Genomic DNA, 20,465 nt, shown 5'->3' with positions numbered 1-20,465 from the left:
AGTTTAGACAGTTGTGGTATAAGTGAGGCTGTTTGAATGGCGTCGCGTTAGCCACGTTCATATCAACACTCCCCTCGAGTGAAGTTCACCACCTTGGTTCTCAAACTTAAGAGTTCACGAGTTGTGATGCGTTCAACATTAACAGAAGTTAAAGGTTTGTTGAATAGAAAGTGAAAATATTGCAGTTTTTACAGTTTTATAACATGTCTGAAATGATGATGAACAGTGTCATCATCTCTGTCATTGTGTCTTTAAAGCTGCATCACGTTACCCGACTGCTAGCTAGCTAACTCTTTAGCCTCCGTGGCTTTGATAGACTGACGGTTACGTTAATATCAGCTGTGTTCTCACGACTTAACCACGTGAGCGCTGAGCACGCCATGTACGTGTCTACGTCAGCTGTAAATAAAGCTAGAAACTGACCTGAGCGTCAGAGCTGTGTGACGATTGGTTGGTCTCAGGACTCAGAGTGTCTGTGGTCAGAGTGTCTTCGTCCACATCGTCCTCCTGAAGACACAAAGTTACACAACACGTCAGTTTGAACAGAACAAACACTGAACAACATCCTGCTCCCTTCATTCACACAAACATGATAAAACATTGTAAATATTCTGCAACTGTGGAGAAAGATTTGTGAAAAAACTATTTTCAAAAAGTCATCTGAGTTTAAAATGTTAAATTTGGATCCAAATCTTGAAACTTTTCCTGAAGCTTCATGACTCAAATGTATGAATGGAATTCAGGTTAAATCGGTGCATGTTGTGATATGTGGATATCTCCTGTTACAGAAGGAAATGAAGCTCCAGCACTATCTCTCTGACCTGCAGCAGTAACATCTGGAGGTTCTCCAGCTGTGATCGCAGCGCAGAGCAGTCGTCAGCCAGTTCGTCCACATCCACAGCACGAGGACCAGGAGTCCTGAGAGGGAACCGTTCACACAACAGAAGATACTGTCAAGCTAAACATCTTCTTCACTGGTGTCAAGAATGTTGAAATATGTGGATCCGTGTTTATTAGCTCAAAGCTTTATCTTTACGTTAAAGCTCCACTAATTAAACTCTATGATCATCAAACTACTGAAAATTACTCCCAGAAATGAAACTGAACAATATTATTTCACATACAACATATAACAGTTTACTATGAACCTTCAGGATTTAATTCAAAACACGTGTTTTATCATTTAAAATGATACTGAAGATGTTTTGTGTTGAATCACCTTGAAGGACAGAGGTCAAGAATGAGGTCATGGTCCCTGGGGGCGTCTGTTCTCTTATTCCCAGGATCCTCAGCGAGCTTGTAACACTGGAGGTCACTGACGGGATGATGGAAAACGTAGTTAACGTGATGCACAACGTCCATGACCTTCTCAAACATCTCCACTTTGAAAAAAGTCTTTCTGATTGACTCAACAAGCACTTCCTCACCTTTCATTGTCATGGACGTCCTGCGTTCCCCAGCAGAGCTGCCTCCTCCTCCACTGAGCCATGTTGGACATCCCGTCTCCGTCTGCAGGGGACGGATCAGTCACATGATCAGAACACAGAACTAAGATGATGGACACTACGCCACACATCTGTGAAATGTTCGTAGGTTTATATTAAAACTTGAAACAGCTATTTAGTTAAACTAAACGTGAATATCTTAGCTCTTAGACAGTTAACTGGACGTACGACCTCTATTCCACATTGGGCTATTTCAGACGCACTGATCTGTTAACGCACCGCTGTGGAGGGAGACCTCTTCTGCAAAGTCTTCATCCAGCATGAGGTCATCATCCTCCAGATCACAAGAGTCCAGGGTGTTCAAGACGTCCTGAAACAGACAGAGACACGTGTTTGAGGGTCAGGACGACACGTGTCCCCATCTTGATTTACAGTTCATGTTCTTTACTGATCAGTTAGTAAAAGAGATTTTACCTAACCCATGTTTTGTTTTTTTACTAATCTGAACTCAATTCAAAAGTTTCTCCTCAGCTCACGGAGAAAGTTCCTGTGAAAGCGAAGATGAGGAAGAAGAGATGAAGAGTTAAACGTCCACACAAACTTGTTTGTGTGGACGTTTTCCTGCTTGTGGAGGCTTAGTCACAGCACAGTGACCTGAGAGGAAACCAGACGTTCACCCTGAGCAGCTGACAGACACACAGACACACACACACACACACACACACACACACACACACACACACACACACACACACACACACACACACACACACACACACACACACACACACACACACACACACACACACACACACACACACACACACACACACACACACACACACACACACACACATTGCTGAGCTCAGTCATCCACATCAACATATTACCTCCTAATCTCCTCTTTCTGCTCTCTCCTCCTCCTCCTCCTCTTATCACCGTTCCTCCTTTTTGTCATCTTCTCTCCTTCATCCTCTTCTTTCTCAAGCTTTCTACTCCTCTCCTCTCTCCTCTCTTCTTTCATCCAATCTTTTTCCTCCTCCTTCCTTCGATCTTTTCGTCTTATATCTTCTTTCTCTTTTCTTCTTTAAATCAATCTCTCCTCTTCCTCCTCTGCTCTTCAACTTCACTCTCAATTTTGTTTTTAGTTTCAGTCTTTTGATTTGAAGTTTATTACTTCAAGTAAAATTTGTAACAGTTTTATTATATATTATTTGTGGGTCCTCAGAGCGACAGTGACCCCTACTGGTCTTTGTGTGAGATACAATTATATCTGAAAACTGAGGAGCTGCAGAATTAATAGAGGATAAAAGAGGGAGACGTCAGAGATGAGTTGAGAAGTTGTGAATGTCGTCACCTCATTAAGGCTCAGAGGCTCATTAGGGTCAATCACAGCTCGTTAACAGAGGAGGCAGGGAGCTCATCAACCAGCCTGATGAGGCAGAGGCAGTTTGGAACTGAACTCCACACACAACCACTGATCAGACAAACTGCTTCTCTGAAGAAAGACACCTCAAACACCTTCAACACGCTGTGGACATGAACACTACAACTCCCACAGTGCATTTCAGCAACAAACACACATCATCAAAGCAGGTGGAATATGAGACCACAGAGAGAACAGGTCTTACAAACTGCACCTTTCATCAAGTCACTCTCACATTCAAGTTTATTTTAATTTTAAATTTAATGAAACATTGATATAGATTTCTTCCTGTTTACTGAAGTTAAAGTTCTAATAAAGTACTGAACATTGAGCTGCCAGCAGCTCAGTGAGCAGCTGGAATTCACAGCGTAGACAGCAGAGGGAGCCAAAGGGCTTCTTCACTCAGAGCTCACTGACCTGTCGATGACGCATCGTGACAGATGAACGAGCAGGTATCTGCCTCCTTCTGTTTCTAACAACTCAACTTTAAAACAGGATCAGAACCTGATTCAGTTTGACTTTCTGCTCGGACACAAACTTCTCCATGAAGTTACAAACTGGTTCTTCTCATGTAGTGAATCCTGTTGTTGTGTTGTTGTGTTGTTGTGTTGATGTGTTCAGTTCCATCAGCGTCTGTTGGACTTGTGTCCTGGGAGAGGATCCTCACATGGGACTGAGCTTTATTCACTGATCACTAAGTTTCTATTTGACTCCAGTTGAGTTAAGAACAGAGGAAGTTGCTCCTTGTTAACATCTGTGAGACAAACTGGGAATATGAGACAAAAGAATTGTGATTGATTAATTGATCTGTTTCTCTCCGCTTCATGTTCATTCAATCTGCTGGGACCGAACCAGTCTGATGCCAAACACCCGACACAGGAGCTGGATCTGATTGGTGGATCTGAGTGTCGTGGTGTGTGAGGATGGACGGAGCTGGAATATTAAACTCTCTGGTTTCTCTTTATGTTTTACTGGAACTGAGCCAAAATCAAACTGATGAGGATGACTCAACTGAGCTGGTTTCAGATTCCATACAACTTTAAAATGAACTAAAAACTGTCCTCAGATCAGTTCCTTACTGTGACTCAGTTCTCTGACACACACACACACACACACACACACACACACGCACACGCACACGCCTTACAATGCTGTTGGCGTCCGAGCCGAAGCTCCCGATGTGGTGGGTGCTGCTGCTGTTGATGGAAGCGGTGGGGACGGCGCCCCCCAGGGGCTCCAGACCCTCCTCGTCCCACATGTAGGTGCCCCCCGACCCACAGCTGTCGGAGGGCGAGAGGTCCAGGGACGAGCCACCCTGCAAAGGGGAGCACATAGATTTATTTAAAGTGCCGTCTGTCTTTCTCATATTTGAATTGTGATAAAAGTAGAAAAATATAATCTGATGTTTATCACAATTAATAAAATCACAACCCTGATTGTTTCTGAAGATTCAATCTCCATGTTTCCTGCACCTGAAACTCTTCAGTCTGATTATTAATCAGAATATTTAATGTTTTTATAATTCTGGTTTGTGTTTTCACCATCTCTAAATTATTCAGAAATTTTCTATCATCTATTTTTGAATTTTATTGGTTTTAATCCATAGTTTTATTACCTTTCAAGCACATTAGATTCAAACTGTTGTAATATTTAAATCTGAGCCTGATTATTATCATCTTATTAAAAGCTTATTGTTTAGCTGAACTAAAGAGGGAAGACATTTTAAATCTTACAGCCAACAAACAGTAAGAAGTACTTCAGTGAATCGGTTTCTAGCCTAAAACATTAACTCAGTTTAATCATTATTTCATATCAAGCATCTGTTCAGCCCTGCAGGATCATTTAATATCATTTAAATTATTGAAATTGATTTCAATGATTTAAAACCCTCCTGACAGACGGTATAAACAAAGTCACCTGGAAACTGGATCATAAAACATGCTGCATATTGTTTTTCTGTATCATCACTTTAGCAACATGATCGTGATTCATGAGGCCAACGAGTCATATTCATAATGACACAAAGTCAAAGTGAGATTTTAGGCTTTATTTGATCGGATTGTATAAATAAAATAATCTCAATAGATATTACACTAAACCTCGATTCTCAAAAGAAGAAGACAAACTGTGATTGAAGCAACGTGTGAGCAACAGATGATTGTGTTGTAAATGCACCAGAACAGAGTTTTTCTCTCCGATTATGATTATTGATCATTTTTTTCGCTGTACCTGCTCGTGATAATCCGGCTGACTCGACCTTCTCCTGCGTGAGAGCTGAGTCAAATGATGCTCCGCTCGATCGCCTGGAGAGAAACAATCTGTAATATTTCATTTCCAGAACCATCCTGACCTGTGTGTCAATCACACATCACTCACCACTTAACCTCACAGCGGCCCAGTCCATCCCGTCCATCCCGTCCATCCCGTCCATCCCGTCCATCCCGTCCTCCAGGAAACACAGACCCGCTGCCTTAGTGGCACCGCTACTGGCCGCCTTGTCCTCGTCAAACCTGGCACATGATTGGTCGAGGCCCGAGTCGTCTTCATCGTTTTTGGAGGAAAGGAGCATCAAACCAACTCCTCCATTTCCTACAAACAAACAAAAGATGGAGAGAACACTAATTAATGATCAATAATTATATTGATCTGTGAAGTATTAAGACCGCACACGCACACACACACACACGCACACGCACACACACGCACACGCACTCCTTCATCTTTACCGAGGTTGTCGAAGTCGTCCATATACTCCTGACTGGTGTCGTTTCTGTCCAGAGATGATGCTGAAGACAGGGACATGTCCTCCAGTGTCTCCGCCACAATCGACACCTCTGTCTGGGACATGGGCTCCGTCGACAGTCCCTCCGGCTCTGGGGCCTCTGGGCTTCTTTCTGAGGGCGGGGGGGGGGGTGGGGGGATCAGAGATTCGTGAGAAGCAGAAACAGAGACAGCAGAGAATGATCACGAGAAAAATAGATGATAAAGGAATAGTTCACCCAGAAATGAGAATTCACTCATTATCTACTCACCCCTATGCCGATGGAGGGGGGGTGAACAGGGGTACGTTTCAGGGGTAAACAGTGTCTGCTGCTAACTTCCAATGAGGTGCATTTAGAGAACGTCAGAAATGTTGACGTCCGCTAGCTTAGCCACTACTGGTGGACTCGTGTGGTGTCATCCAAGTGTCTGCACCACCGTGTCATTTCCACCGTGTTTTACGCCTAAAAGTCCACCAGACGTGGCTAAGCTAGGGGACGTTAGAATTTCTGACGGTCCCTGAATGCACCTCGTCAGCGGACATCTAGGCTTTAAACACACCCCTGAGACCCCGCCCCTCCATCGGCATAGGGTGAGTAGATAATAAGGGAATTATCGTTTTTGGGTGAACTATTCTTTTAATGTGATTAAAAATGAGACGTCGTTAGAAACGTGATTCACAGAGATAAACAGTAGGGGGCAGCAGTGGTTAGTACAGAATCTCCCACCTGGGCTGTTTTCTGTCGTAGACGCCGGCTCCGCTGAGTTCAGTCCTGGGTTCACTTCCTGTTCACCTGCTGACACGCTGGCCGGGGTCACCCGCAGCGGGCGGGGCTGCTTGAGGAGTGACGGGCGTGACAGCTTGTAGCTGATACCGCTGGGCTTGGAGGCAGGGCCGGGGCTGGGTAGGAGGGGTTTCTTTAAGGCAGAGGGGGGCAGGAGGGAGGGGATGCTGACCCCTGACCTCCCAGGAGCTTTGACCCCTCCCCCACTTCCCTCTGGAGTGTGGCTAATAACAGGTAATTTTACCAAACTGCCTCTAGGTGGAGCCAGAGAGGAGGCAGGGGTTGATTCTTTGAGGCCTCGCTCAGCAGCTCTCTTATTGGAGTAAGAACGGATGAGGATGGGGGACGGCTGCTGTCGGACCTGGGTGAGGCTACGCGATCGGTCGTTTTCAGTCAGCTGGACAGGCGCAGCGGAGGGTAGGCAGTCGCTGGAGTGTGAGCGGCTGGCTGGTGGCTTCTTCAGGAAGGGGGAACCGGATCGAGAACCGGGACGAGCAAAACTGTGAGGCTGTCTCAGAGAACTATTGGATACAGTCCATGGCCGAGATCCAGCGAGACCAGTGGGAGCCCGTTTTGTCCCGTTGGTCATCCTGGACGTAGTCTGACTCGGTTTGGAACCGGGAGATCCGAGTTTAGAAACAGGAATTGTTCTTGGGCTGGACTGTGGTGACGGAGACGACGATGATGTCACAGGCGGACTATAACCACGAATGTTTCCTGCCAAGGATGTGGTCGACTTTTTGGCTTCTCGCACCACCACTGGTGATCCCTGTTGTCGTTGGTAATAATACTGGATGTTGTTGCCGGAGTGATTCTGCCCAACATTCCCACCTGTTCCTCTTTTCCAGTCCCGCTCTGCGTAGGTGCCATCTTCTGTTGTACTGTTCTCCTTCCTCGATTTCATGGAAAACGAAGTCGGCACTCTGATGAATCCATTCTTCTTGACAGCAGAGGGGGGCGCTGTTACACTACCGTTGACCCCCATCGGCCCAGGATGATGGTAGAACCCGTTGGTGAGGAGGGTGCTGGTCGCAGCAGCGCTGATGACGGTGCCGGCGTTCGCGGTCGGAATCTGAGCACCATTGGAGGCTGTGATGGATTTGGGCCGCGAACCAAACTTGGGCAGCCTAGAAACCATGGTCGGCATGGCAGGAGTGTCGACGAGACAAGAGGGAGGGGCTGACATCAGACCCCGCCCACTTCACCATGGAGAAAGAGCCAGTGGAGCTGCAGTGGGCGGAGAAAAGAGAGAAATCTGTTTAATCAGTGAATGAACTGTGAATAACGTGGAACTTCAAACTCCTGCTCAGTGTTTTAAAGATGTTGTTTTAATTCTCTAAAAACACATTTGTCCTTCAGGAAACTATGAGGTGAGTTTATCAGCTGTTAGCTGTTAGCATGAAGATGCTAACAGGGCGGACACTGGACGATCAAACATTGGGATTCAGATGAAGAAGTTGTCTGATTTTGATGTTTTGACTGAAGGATGGAAACTATCAAACATTTCAGTTTCATGTTTATTCTGTTTCGTCTGCAGAAGTGCAAGGGACACACACACACACGATAATTATAGTTTATAAAGGTAATTATAGTTTATATAATTTAAAGTAGTAAGAAGCTGTAGCTTTTAATTAGTTAGTGACAAATAACTGGAACAAGAGTCACCGAGTCTGAGTGTGTGTTCTGACAACACATTGACACAGACCACACCCGTAATAAAAACAATCAGCTGCAGAACAGAAAGATAACAATCAGTTAAATGTTTCACAAGACACACACACACACACACGAATACAAACCCTGAGGCAGGCAGAAACAAGGCGGGCCTGTTTCAGGTCTCCAGGAGAGAGTGTGTGTGTGTGTGTGTGTGTGTGTGTGTGTGTGTGTGTGTGTGTGTGTGTGTGTGTGTGTGTGTGTGTGTGTGTGTGCCTCACACTGAGCTCTGTGTTGTTCGAGCACACGAGGGTCCGACAGCGTCCGACTGACGCAAACTGAACATATTTGACGTCACATTGAAAATCAGACACTTTGCTGCCGAACCTGTTCTGAGGTTTTCATGCACGTGACGGGAAACAACATGAAGGTGTGAGGTCATGACTGTGATAAAGACGGACAGTATACAAAGAGAGAAGCCGATCCATCTCTATCGCCCCCTTGTGTCTGGCTACAGTATGGGTCATACATCCCCCCTCCTCCATGTTAGCAAATGGGACACAGACCAAACTAAAAGAATCAAAGTCTGCTGGTTTCTGTAAGGTAGGTAGTTGTTATCACACTGATGTTTGAGTGTTCATGTTTCTGATAAGTTAGATTTGAATTCCTTATTGGAGACATGTCGTCATCTTGGCCTTTGGGCAAGCGGACGACTCGCCGCGCTGCCAAACTCTCGGAGGCCACGGCTGAGGAGTAACTGATGGACGTTCAGTTCATTCATGTGACCAACACAACCGCTGCATGTCATCTCATGGCTAACGACATCGGACCTGTTACTGTGACACCTGAGCTATAATAAGGTTGTGTTTGCATTAGCTCGCACATAGAGAAGTTCTCAGTTCTCAGTAAGTTCTCACACATATTCAAACACATTTGTGAGACTAGTGTAGTTTATATTTATGTATATATTCAGATTCTTTAATAAAAATAACTACAAGAGGTATAAATCCCGACAGTTTGTCCACTGTCTCAGTTCCAATAATCCAAATTAAAACCAGAACACATCTCCAGCCCTGCAGTCTGAGCACATGGTGCTGATGTTGGGAAAAGAAAGGAACAGTCATTTGTCCGCCCAAGGCCACCGTATCTCCAGCTACACCGAGCATCACAAGCTTTTCTGGAAGCCTAAATTAAAAAAGCACATGTTCTTATCTCCAGCAGAAGATAACTTGTGATTTCAGTGTGAGAGAAACAGAAAAGTCCTGAGTTCTTTTTATAAAACCATCATCTGCACATCCTCACACAACCCTGCAGGATAAAGAGCATGATGTTGATCAAGGTCAGGTGAACACGTAACTACTGATATTATACATCCATACGTTTCCAGCCACTGATACAGAGGATAACCATCACAAGGTTCCACAGACCCAGCAGCAGCATCTGTTATCGCTGAGTTTAAAATAAATCTAAATACCTGTCGGGTTCCGGTCGGGCTCAAGAAGGGTCGGATAGAAACATGCAGCCCAGGTCAAGCTCTAACTTCCATACAGCTTTCTGCAGCTGCAAGTACTAGAAGATTTATATCTTCAGTAGGAATTTAGAGTTTAGAGCTGAAAGCCTCAGAGGAGGCTGCAGGAGAGAAGTGAGACATTACAGAGAATCCCACAATAAGAAATGACAGAATAAGACCAGAATTATTCTTTAACATGCTGATGCCCATAAAGATGCCATAGTGTGGAAATGATCCTGCAAAATAATAAACTGTGTGTTACCAGTTCCATTTTACTGGGAAAGACACGACTCAGCTCAGTATCTGCAGAGCTCTGATTTATCAGCTTGACTCTTGAACTTAATGTGAATTCAAAACAATCTGAAATCTTGTTGCATCTGAATCAAACCACATATCGTGAAGCGTCTGGTTTTCTTTCACAGACTCTGACCTCCGTCTGCTCCCCTCCCCCCTCGTACTGTACATGGTCCACACACCGAGCAGGTCATCCATGTGCTCATGCTCCATTTCTCTGTTCACTGAGCTGAGAGGAATCAAAGGCCGACTGCTCGGAAGCCAGAGGAGGTTCAACACATCCAACTGGGTGTGCAAAAGTCTGGATTCCTCCTATCTTTGTTAAATAATTAACACAATCTGCTTGATTATCTTATTATAAATGATCACATAGCTTTTTTTTTTAAATAACAATTTTTGTCATTCATTAGAAATGTGCCCTATGAGATAAACTGTGAAATTTGATTGAAATTTGAATCTACTCTTTACTTTAATGATGAATCGAAAATAAAACTTTATATTTTTTGATTGTCAATTGACCAATTTTTAAATTGACTAATCATGTCAGTGCGGATGAGACCATGTTTTATTAAAGTTACAGGGTCCTGTCTGTGTGAGGTTTACTTCTCAGTGTCGTCGACTCTTTGTCTCCTGACTGACGTTGTTCCCTCCACTTTCAAACAGCTGCTCTCAGGTGAGTCTTTCCACTCGGTGAGGTCACGTTTCATTAACGATCGTCAGGCCGAGAAAAGGTCAAAGGCCGTGAGCGTTCACACGGATCAGGGACACGGCAGATGCTCAGGACTGACCCGACCGCGTGGACGTCTTTTTCCTCCACTAACTCGGTTTAATAAAGACAAGCTCTCAACAGCTGAGAATAAAAACGCAAGCAGCAAGTTCTGCAGCTCCACCAGCGGCCGGATCATCTTCCATTATCACTCAGTGATAAATGAATCAATAGTAACCTGAGCTGCTGCTGCTCGGCCTGAATCAAACACAACTGGGGAAGACGCTGCACAACATTCATCAACACTTAAAGATTTCTATTAACAACTTATTTTAATGTTTCTGTTCTTCTACTTATTACTTTCTGACTGTCTTGATTATCTGATGTTTTGGCTTTAAAACATCAGAGAAGCTGGAATCACATGATGTCTATTAACCAACAGAGGTGTTCCTCAGGGTTCCATCTTAGATCCTCTCACTTTCATAGCTGACAATACTAACACAACATCAATTACCCTGGACTGTATGTAACAATTTAAGATTCATACACTTATATGCTGTAATTACATACAAACACAAAAACAATACTTTATGGAAAGATCAGTGATTAAACTAAATAATCATTAGTCTACATCATGTATCGATTATAGGGCTCGGGTGATCCGCTGATCTTCCCACTAAATAATATTAAAATACTTTTTCATTAAAATAGCAAGTATTTCAAGTTATTATAGTGTTTGATTCTTTTTTAAACTTTCTGATTGTACTTCTGCTTTAACCTCACCCTAGCTCCATTTTGGAAATTCCTTTGATTCAGAATAACTGAGAAAAATCATTGCTATTCAATTTCTAATTTTACAAATAGAATATGTATCCTAACATCTTCCACATTTGGCAGAATCATTTGTTTTCATGGATAACTTATCATTAATTATCAACTTTTTTTGCTTTAACTTTGTGTAAATTCTAGTTGTGTTTCATTACATCATCTTGTGAAAGTTAGATTAAATAGAAAACAGATCCTTATCGCTTTCAGTGAGTTTTGCAAAAACAATCAAATCTGAAACCTCGTGAATAAGAAGCTGGAAACAAACAGTCTGTTGTGTTGTAAGAAATCTGGATGCGTGTCGGCAGCGTTTCTCTCTGCTCGTCCTTCAGAGAAACTGAACTCTGAGCAGCTGTTTCAAGGTTTGAAGGTCACGTGATGTAACCGATGACACGTTGGTTTGTGTCGTCACTGGAGAGATAACTATAGTTTATCTGATCTCTGCTGTGATGCCGTTTCTGTGGCATTAAATATGAGCATATGAGCGGGATCGATGCTTTCGTGTGAAGTATTTAAAAGACGACCTCCCTCCCCTCCGTCCTCCCGACAGGTCACCTGACCACAGAGATATTCAGAGGAGCATAACCCCCCCTCTCGTCATCGCCATGCTACCGTTTCATCTCCTCGTTCCTTCTGCACCTTGTTAAATCATTCAAACCGGATTTAGACCTTAACCGAAAGTACCATGAAGTTCCAGGATGTGAGGACGCGCCGACCGGCAGGGACACCATCTTTTTTTTTAGCCTCAGCGAGATCGACTCCTCATCAGAATAGAAAAGCCACTTTTAGTCTGTGTGCAGTGCCGTGTCACTGATGTGGGTGTGTTGGGCGTCCGGTCGACTGAGCGTGTCGTCAGACTGTGGACGACATTTGATCCGTGGAGAATGAGCGACATGTTTCCTCTCTCAGCCCGACGTCCACATGCTCACTGTCAGTCTGAATAACCAGTCAGACAGAAAGAAACAAGCAGAACACACCTCCCTCCTCTTCAGAATAAAAGAGCCACAACACTGAAGTCTGGACCTCAAATGTTCTGGAGGTTCAACTGTCGGTCTGAAAGTAGCACAGGGTTTAAGATCCTCTGTGTCAAAGGTCAACAAGTTCAAATAAATTATATATTTACTAAAAGGGAAGAACAACCAGTGACAGTCAGAAAAACAACATGGACACACACACAGCTTTAGGCCAGATGTGACACACACTACATGAATGCCTTGTCACACACACACACACACACACACACACACACACACACACACACACACACACACACACACACACACACACACACACACACACACACACACACACACACACACACACACACACACACACACACACACACACACACACACACACACACACACACACACACACACACACACACACGACTGGTGGAAACACAGGTGGAGTTACAGGCTCCGCCCACACTGACATGTAATAGCTTTAAAACTCATCACTGTTGCTATGGTTACACCTGGTGGCGTTTCCCAGCCTCTAAATCAGAGCCTTTGGTAAACTGGTCTCGTTTTAGTTTGAAAACTGTTTACACGTGACGTGTGTTTTTGTATCAGTGTGGACGGAGCCTCAGTGTCCTGAGGTCAGTGAATCAACAAACTGATTGTCGAAGCCTTGTGTTGAGTTCAGGAACATCTGAATCTTTTCATTGTCTGTGTGAAAGACACCAGCTGACACGTCCTGTGGTTTGTCTGATTCCTCCTCAACGCATCAGGGACACATAGTTACACTGGGTCACATGATCTTCAGCCTGGTTACACACACACAGTATTTTAGTTTGACTCAACCACATCCTGCAGCACCAAGCAATCTGCCACTCAACCCAAACAAGCAGCCGCTTGAGGAAATTCATGTTTCAAATCAAACTGCGTCTGTGAAGTGTTTTTAAAGAGTTACGACATAAACGGAGAAGAAAGAACGTCTGAGTCTGAACAAGAAGAAAAACAGAGTCCAACATCCGACACCCCCCCTCTCTCTCTCTCTCCCTGGGTGTCATGGCAACTTGGCGTGGACAACATCCCTGTTGTGTTGGAGGCTCTGGACCTTCACTCCCTCTAATAACCCCCCCTCCTCCAACCACCAACATCATTAATCTGCCACAAAGCAACTCTTTCTCTACAGCCCTGCACCAAACTCCCATAATGCACCACACTTCACCCAGCCCCCCCACACCACCAGCCCCCCAGGCCCAGAAACCTACTTCTACAAATTCAGCAGCAAACAAGCTACACGTCTGACTGAGGCGACAAATTAAGCTATTTACAGACATGAAGTCTGGACGTGTTCCTCACATGTTCCTCATATTTTCTGGATCTTCTCCTGCAGCCTCCTGGTAAAACATCAGTAACATGTCCTTGTGAGTCCATGTGAGGACACAGCAGGACAATGTGTGGAAGCTTCCCAGAGAGCGAGTGGACGTGTTGATGAGGTTTCTAACACGAGACGGACGTGAAACTGGAAGAACACAAAGATCTCAGGATGAAGAAGAGGAGCCGTACACGTAGAAGACGAAGACGTCAACTTGGAAACACGAGGAGATTCCAGAGCTTTTGGTGCTGAGGGCCGACGCCGGTGTGGATGAGCTGTAAACAACAACACTGATCTTTCCACAGCAGAGTTTATACGTCATGTCCGGCCTCCTGCTGCTCTACAGGCTCCGCCCCTCTACAGGCTCCGCCCCTCGCCTGGATGTCCCCACATGTTCCTGTTTGAACGAGTCGGACCCGACAACCTGCTGCTGCTTCACATGTGGAAGACCAACTCTGGAAAACAATCTGTCCGGGCCTTTTACAGAGCTCATGTCTTAAAACAAAGAAAGACATAAGGACACATGGACGACAGAGGACTTGCATGAATGTATCAACGGGAAGTGAAACTTTAAAGATAATAAAGACAGCTGAGCCCTCAAACATTATCACAAACATCTTAGAAAACTTCACATACACACAAGTGATGATTTGATCATAGGGAGGAAACACTGCAGACAGACTCCACCCGGTCAGAGACAAAGAGGACGGACAGAGAGATGAAGAGATTCACAGAGTATTTCCTGAGAGAGAGAGAAAGAGAAGATGCTTATCTACGTAAACTAACTTTGATGTAAAATAGGTCTATTTACTGTGGTTGTATCACTATGAATGTTTGTTGTTCTTCATGAATTGTGACTCGTCCACTCTCACTTAGTATTATTGCTTATTTTATGTTTTATTTATTCATGTTTTTGTTGCTTTGGTCATTTAAATGTTTCCCCCAAAGGTCTCGAAACATCTGGACGAAGGACTGAGGACTGAGCAGTGACTGAGAAAATGTCATCACACGATACCAAAGAAACTCATTAAAACTTTGTGTCTCTTCTAACCTGATCAAACATCACTCTCACCTCCCTTGTGTTTTCAAAAAGTGAATCATTGAAATTCCACAGCGAGGACAAACAGACGTGTCGAAGAAGGCCTTAACGTTTATGTCATTAAAGTAAAGATCAGCAGCAGCGACCACGCCCCTCTGCTGAACAGGATTAATCCTTAGCCGAGAAGCTAAGTGATGATTCTGCTTGGAAGAGAGGTCGTTAAAGTCGAGGCTGAGAGCGTCTCACTGATGAACGGTGGAGACGAGCGAAGCCTCAGGACACAGAGCATCAGCATCTTTTTTATTATCTAACCACGTCTGGGTTCATGTCACATGACTGTTCTCATGGAGACATGGTGGTGAAGTTACGTACTTGACACCTCGCAGACTTTTCACTTTCATCAGGTGAGTTATGTTTATAGATCTGACTCATTCGGATTCCAGCTGGAGACATTTGTTGCTGTGACACTGTGACTTCTTACAGAAGAAACTAACAAGTAAAACATGTCGCTGTTCATAGTTAAACTGAATCATTTAAGATCTGAGTTCCAGTGTGAAAACATCAATAAACAGGACTGAACACAGCATCATTCATTTCACACTGTACGAAAACACCTCAGTGTCGAGCTAGCTCAGAAGGAGACGTTGGAACATTCATGTCGTAAATCAGGGTTGGAGCCGAATATGAAAATGAGGTCAACAGATCTGAGGCTCCATCCAAAGTTTTCATTTTAAAAACTGCCTTTTAAAGCTGAACTGACGTCATCCACACAGTAACACAGACACTGACCTCCACTGGGCCCCGGTGTGAACAGGTAGCAGAGCCTGCAGATTTCAAACTTCTCCGATCAACTCCACATGCCAGGCGTAACCATAGCGACGAGTTTTAAAACTAAAACGTAGTGATGTGGCTGGACACACACACACACACACACACACACACACACACACACACACACACACACACACACACACACACACACACACACACACACACACACACACACACACACACACACACACACACACACACACACACTATTCTTCTCTAATTAGTGATTAACACACTTTCTAAGTACAGTATAAATATGAATGTTTGATGATATGAATTTAAATGGAGACTTGAGCAGCTAATTTGAATAAATTGGCATTTTTAAAAGCTGGTAATAGTTCCTGTAATAAACTACTTGTGCTGCAACTCTGTGCTTCTAAACTGTCAGCGTCAGCATCTGTGCAGAAACAGATAACGTACAGCCCTGAAACAGAAAGTGAAATGAGCAGAAACAAAAACATGACTTTACCCTGTGTCCTTCCTGTACAGACACATGTTCTTTATATTTAGTAGAACAGATAGAACCGCTGCTGTTCTCTGTGAGGAGGGAACGTTTGCTGTTATGGAGCCTGAAGAAACGTAGGATTTAAACTGAAACAGAGGAACTAACATGAATTATTCACAGTCTGGAGGCGAAGCAGGACTCTGCATCGTCACTGTGTTTCCAGGAAGAGACCTGAGGGCTACGTCCACATCACTGTGTGGATCCGTCTATCTCCTGAGGACGGATCCCAGCAGAACACAAACAGAAGAACCAGTGAGAGTGAAGCAGCTGTTTCATCACTGTTGGGTTCTCGACATGATTCGGTTCTGTGAAGAGCAGATCCTCCACCTCAGCAGGGACTCGAGCACCCGGGGACAGAAATAAACAGATACTGATCTGTCACCAGGTTCCACTGCACTGACACCAGCTGAGCCTCTGTTCTGCAGCTGGAACCACACACACAGAACCAACAGATCCAGAGAACCACACACACAGAACCAACAGATCCAGAGAACCACACACACAGAACCAACATATCCAGAGAACCACACACACAGAACCAACAGATCCAGAGAACCACACACACAGAACCAACAGATCCAGAGAACCACACACACAGAACCAACAGATCCAGAGAACCACACACAGGGGAACCAACAGATCCAGAGAACCACACACACACAGAACCAACAGATCCAGAGAACCACACACACACAGAACCAACAGATCCAGAGAACCACACACAGGGGAACCAACAGATCCAGAGAACCACACACACACAGAACCAACAGATCCAGAGAACCACACACACACAGAACCAACAGATCCAGAGAACCACACACACACACAGAACCAACAGATCCAGAGAACCACACACACAGAACCAACAGATCCAGAGAACCACACACACAGAACCAACAGATCCAGAGAACCACACACACACAGAACCAACAGATCCAGAGAACCACACACACAGAACCAACAGATCCAGAGAACCACACACACACAGAACCAACAGATCCAGAGAACCACACACACACACACACACACACACAGAACCAACAGATCCAGAGAACCACACACACACACACACACACACAGAACCAACAGATCCAGAGAACCACACTCACACACACACACACACACACACACACACACACACAACCAACAAACTAGAGGAACCACAGACACACCAGAGCTCAGAACCTTCAAACGATTAAACTGACAGAACCTGCAGAACCAAAGACCATTACGACCAAAGCAAGTTGTGGAAACCAATGAAAATGTCAGAAACAATGAGAACCAGCCTGTTCTAAAGTGGTGCCGAGGTAAAAACAACCCAACATACCCTCAGAGAACCGGGTTCTACACCTGGCGGTGATGTAGAGGAAAGGAACAGAGTGGACCGAGGAGGTGAAACTAATGGATCCAAAGAATGGAAACAATGGAGCTGAGGACACGAGGAATGTTCCTGCTGTCATGAGGAATGTCCACAGACGGAGAACCAGTCGTCAGATTCCTCACTTCGTCTCCATGACTACCCTCCTCCTCCTCCTCCTCTTCCTCCTCCTCCTCCTCCTCCTCACTAAATATGAGGTTATGTCGTTTCAGGAGCTTTTAGTCAATGTTTTTCAGCAGCGACGACACAACAGCTGGATTTGACCTGAAGCTGTGGGGGTGTGGTCACATGACTCTGTATTCTATTCTATATTCTAAAGTAAATAAACTGAAGCTATTTATTCTTCATTTCCAAAGACTGAAGTGAATATGTGATGATTGTGGACGAGTCACAATGTGAAGATGTCAGTGTTCTGGGAACTGGTGACGGAGTTTAATTGAATTTATCTTTAAATGATAAAATACACAAACAAAGTGCTTTTAAAGCAACTAAATGTACTAATCACACAAAGAGACCAAATAACCACATATCTATTTGTATAACCTGCAAAGTCTGCTGTGAAAATACCACAAATATACTGATTAAGCTGCCGATGCTCTCCTCCATCAGTCCAGTCTTTAAGAGTCAAACAACAATATTCAGACAAATGTCACAGAATGAAGTTCATTGATCAGCTGATCATCTTTACTGCTGATCAGTTATTCTCTATTCGTATAAGTGTCATGACCTGTGTAATAAACCATCAGCTGTGGGTTTGAGTCCGGCTGTGACTCCTGAGCTTCTGATAGAAACACATTCTGAATGAGATGTAAACACATGAACCTGAATATGAGTGTGAAACATGAAGAAACATGAAGAAACATGAAGAAACAGAAGAAACAGAAGAAACAGATCAACAGTCTCCATCATGATCTCAGCGTTATCTCAGGATGACGACACGAGCTTCACTTCCGCTCAGAACCTCGTAGAGAAAACTCTGCTTTTACAGATGCTCGTCCGGAGCGGTCCTCCACCGGGACCCGGCTCCACCCGGTTCGACCCGGCTCCACCCGGTTCGGCCCGGCTCGACCCGGTTCGACCCGGCTCGACCCGGTGTGTGTCCGTGTGGTTCCGTGTGTGTCGTTAACGAACATGTTGTGTTACCAGCTCGGCTCTGCGGTGCTAACTCACCTGTCGACTGGAAGCGGAAACGGCGTCCGGGTCCAGAGGCTCCGGAGGATCCGAGTTCGGTTCAATCCGGAATAAACACGAAGAGTTCCGGTAAATAAAGCGTCGATTCACCGGGAGGACGGAGGACGTTCACTGGGAGGACGTGGAGGCGGTGCACCGGGAGGATTCACCGGGAGGACGGAGGACCTTCACCGGGACGACGGAGGACCTTCACCGGGAGGAGGGAGGACGCCCACCGGGAGGATTCACCGGGAGGTCGGAGGACACTCACCCGGGGCAGGACGCAGCAGCGGCGGCAGCAGAGTCTCCGCAGAGCCTCGGTCTGATCCACGCTACGGGGTCTCCCACTGAGATCTGTCACCTGCACGGGCCCACCTTAGAATCCTGCTCATGCGGAGTCAGCAGAGAACTGTCAAAATAAAAGCCCAGTGTTTTTATGAGTGTGCGTGTGTGTGGATGATTCAGCAGCAGCAGAGGAAACACACGCACACACACGCGCACACACACACACACTCACTCACACTCACAGCTGACACTGACGTCACCACCTCGCAGTAACCCTTTCATCACCAAACTCGACAAAATAAGATTTGAAAAATATTCAGCTAAACTCTAATGAAGCCTTTTATTGTGAAATATCCATCAATGCATTTGTTGACGAATGAATTTATGAATCTATAAAATACATAAACAATAATAGAAAATAAAAATATGTATTTGTTATTAATTAATGAATTTAATATCGAAGACAGAAGTCTCCATTTGAAATGAAGGCTGCTGGTTATCATCAATTGAGAAAGACCTGTATACGTGTGTTCTGTTAGTCAGGACCAGTCGTATTAGTTGTTCTGATTATATTCTATTTAAAATAGGATCTTTCTAAATGATAAACATTGTGTTTGGTTTCCTGGACTCAAATTGACCCCAAATATAACACGTTACTTTCCTTGATAATAGAAATGGTTTTTCTATCCAAATGTTATAAGTAAAAAACATGTACTTAGAAATAACGTAAAACTCTCAAAGCCGAAAAAGATCGATTTCCAATCTTAGGTGAGTCGGTGAGATTTTATGTTGATTTGCATTTCGATATAGTCGCATCATTGGTATTCAGGATGAATTGTATTGTGTTTTATATAAAGAGATATTTCAACTAAGACACATTAAGTAGCTGAAACATAAACTTCAGTCAGAATCTTGAGTTGTATAATTGTTCTAGATGTTTGAATCGCTGGAGTCAACACGAGTCAACACGAGTCAACACGAGTCAACACGAGTCAACACGAGTCAACACGAGTCAACACGAGTCAACACGAGCCCAAAGAGAAACGACCGAGGAGCCGGATGCAGATGTGTTCAGTCTGTCTGTGCTGTGAGTGTTTGTCCAGTAGGGGGCAGAGCTCACCTTCCTCTGAGAAACCTCACGTGTTCATCCTTTGTTCCTAATGTCACATGAACTTTTTAGTTAAGTTGTGTTTTAAGAAACACATGAGCTAATCATGTCCAACACTATCAAATAATAATAACCATCATATGATAATAATACAATAACAATAACCCTGATGAACTAATAACACATTGATATTAAAACGTTTACATTCTCGTTCAGTGGATTTTCAGCCTTTTAATCAAACACTTGATGTTTGACTCATCAGAGAAAATGAATCAGACTCATTCAGAATGTAACCTTCAGACAAACTCTTTCATTTGGGACGTGAGATTCTGTTTTTATTAAAGATCTGGTTTCTCTCTTGATATTCAACTCAACTTCAAGTTATTTCCTCACACAAGGTTCCATTGAAGAGGATGCTGA

General features: G+C 44.4%; 1 protein-coding gene across 8 annotated transcripts in view; it reads right to left on the bottom strand.

Annotated features, from left to right (window-relative positions):
* ccser2b (coiled-coil serine-rich protein 2b) overlaps nt 1–19,167 on the bottom strand; it is a 25,439-nt gene extending 6,272 nt beyond the window's left edge. For 3 of the 8 annotated variants that reach the window (XM_034569683.1, XM_034569684.1, XM_034569687.1), the window contains exons 1-11: nt 18,653–19,166; nt 6,360–7,643; nt 5,598–5,765; nt 5,248–5,460; nt 5,101–5,174; nt 4,019–4,186; nt 1,725–1,815; nt 1,428–1,509; nt 1,220–1,315; nt 822–918; nt 424–507 (exon numbers count right to left, since the gene is read on the bottom strand). In XM_034569683.1, coding sequence (XP_034425574.1) covers nt 424–507; nt 822–918; nt 1,220–1,315; nt 1,428–1,509; nt 1,725–1,815; nt 4,019–4,186; nt 5,101–5,174; nt 5,248–5,460; nt 5,598–5,765; nt 6,360–7,602 — 2,316 coding nt within the window. In that variant the 5' untranslated portion in view covers nt 7,603–7,643; nt 18,653–19,166. Of the gene's footprint in view, nt 1–423; nt 508–821; nt 919–1,219; nt 1,316–1,427; nt 1,510–1,724; nt 1,816–4,018; nt 4,187–5,100; nt 5,175–5,247; nt 5,461–5,597; nt 5,766–6,359; nt 7,644–18,652 lie in introns of all 8 variants that reach the window. The other 5 variants (XR_004612078.1, XM_034569681.1, XM_034569685.1 and 2 more) reach the window with 3 other exon arrangements.
* Between the last annotated feature and the right edge of the window lie 1,298 nt (nt 19,168–20,465).

Source organism: Hippoglossus hippoglossus, chromosome 19, assembly GCF_009819705.1.
Source record: "Hippoglossus hippoglossus isolate fHipHip1 chromosome 19, fHipHip1.pri, whole genome shotgun sequence".
NCBI lineage: Eukaryota > Metazoa > Chordata > Actinopteri > Pleuronectiformes > Pleuronectidae > Hippoglossus > Hippoglossus hippoglossus.
The sequence above is the reverse complement of the archived record's forward strand: the minus strand, read 5'-3'. Positions and strand labels throughout refer to the sequence as shown.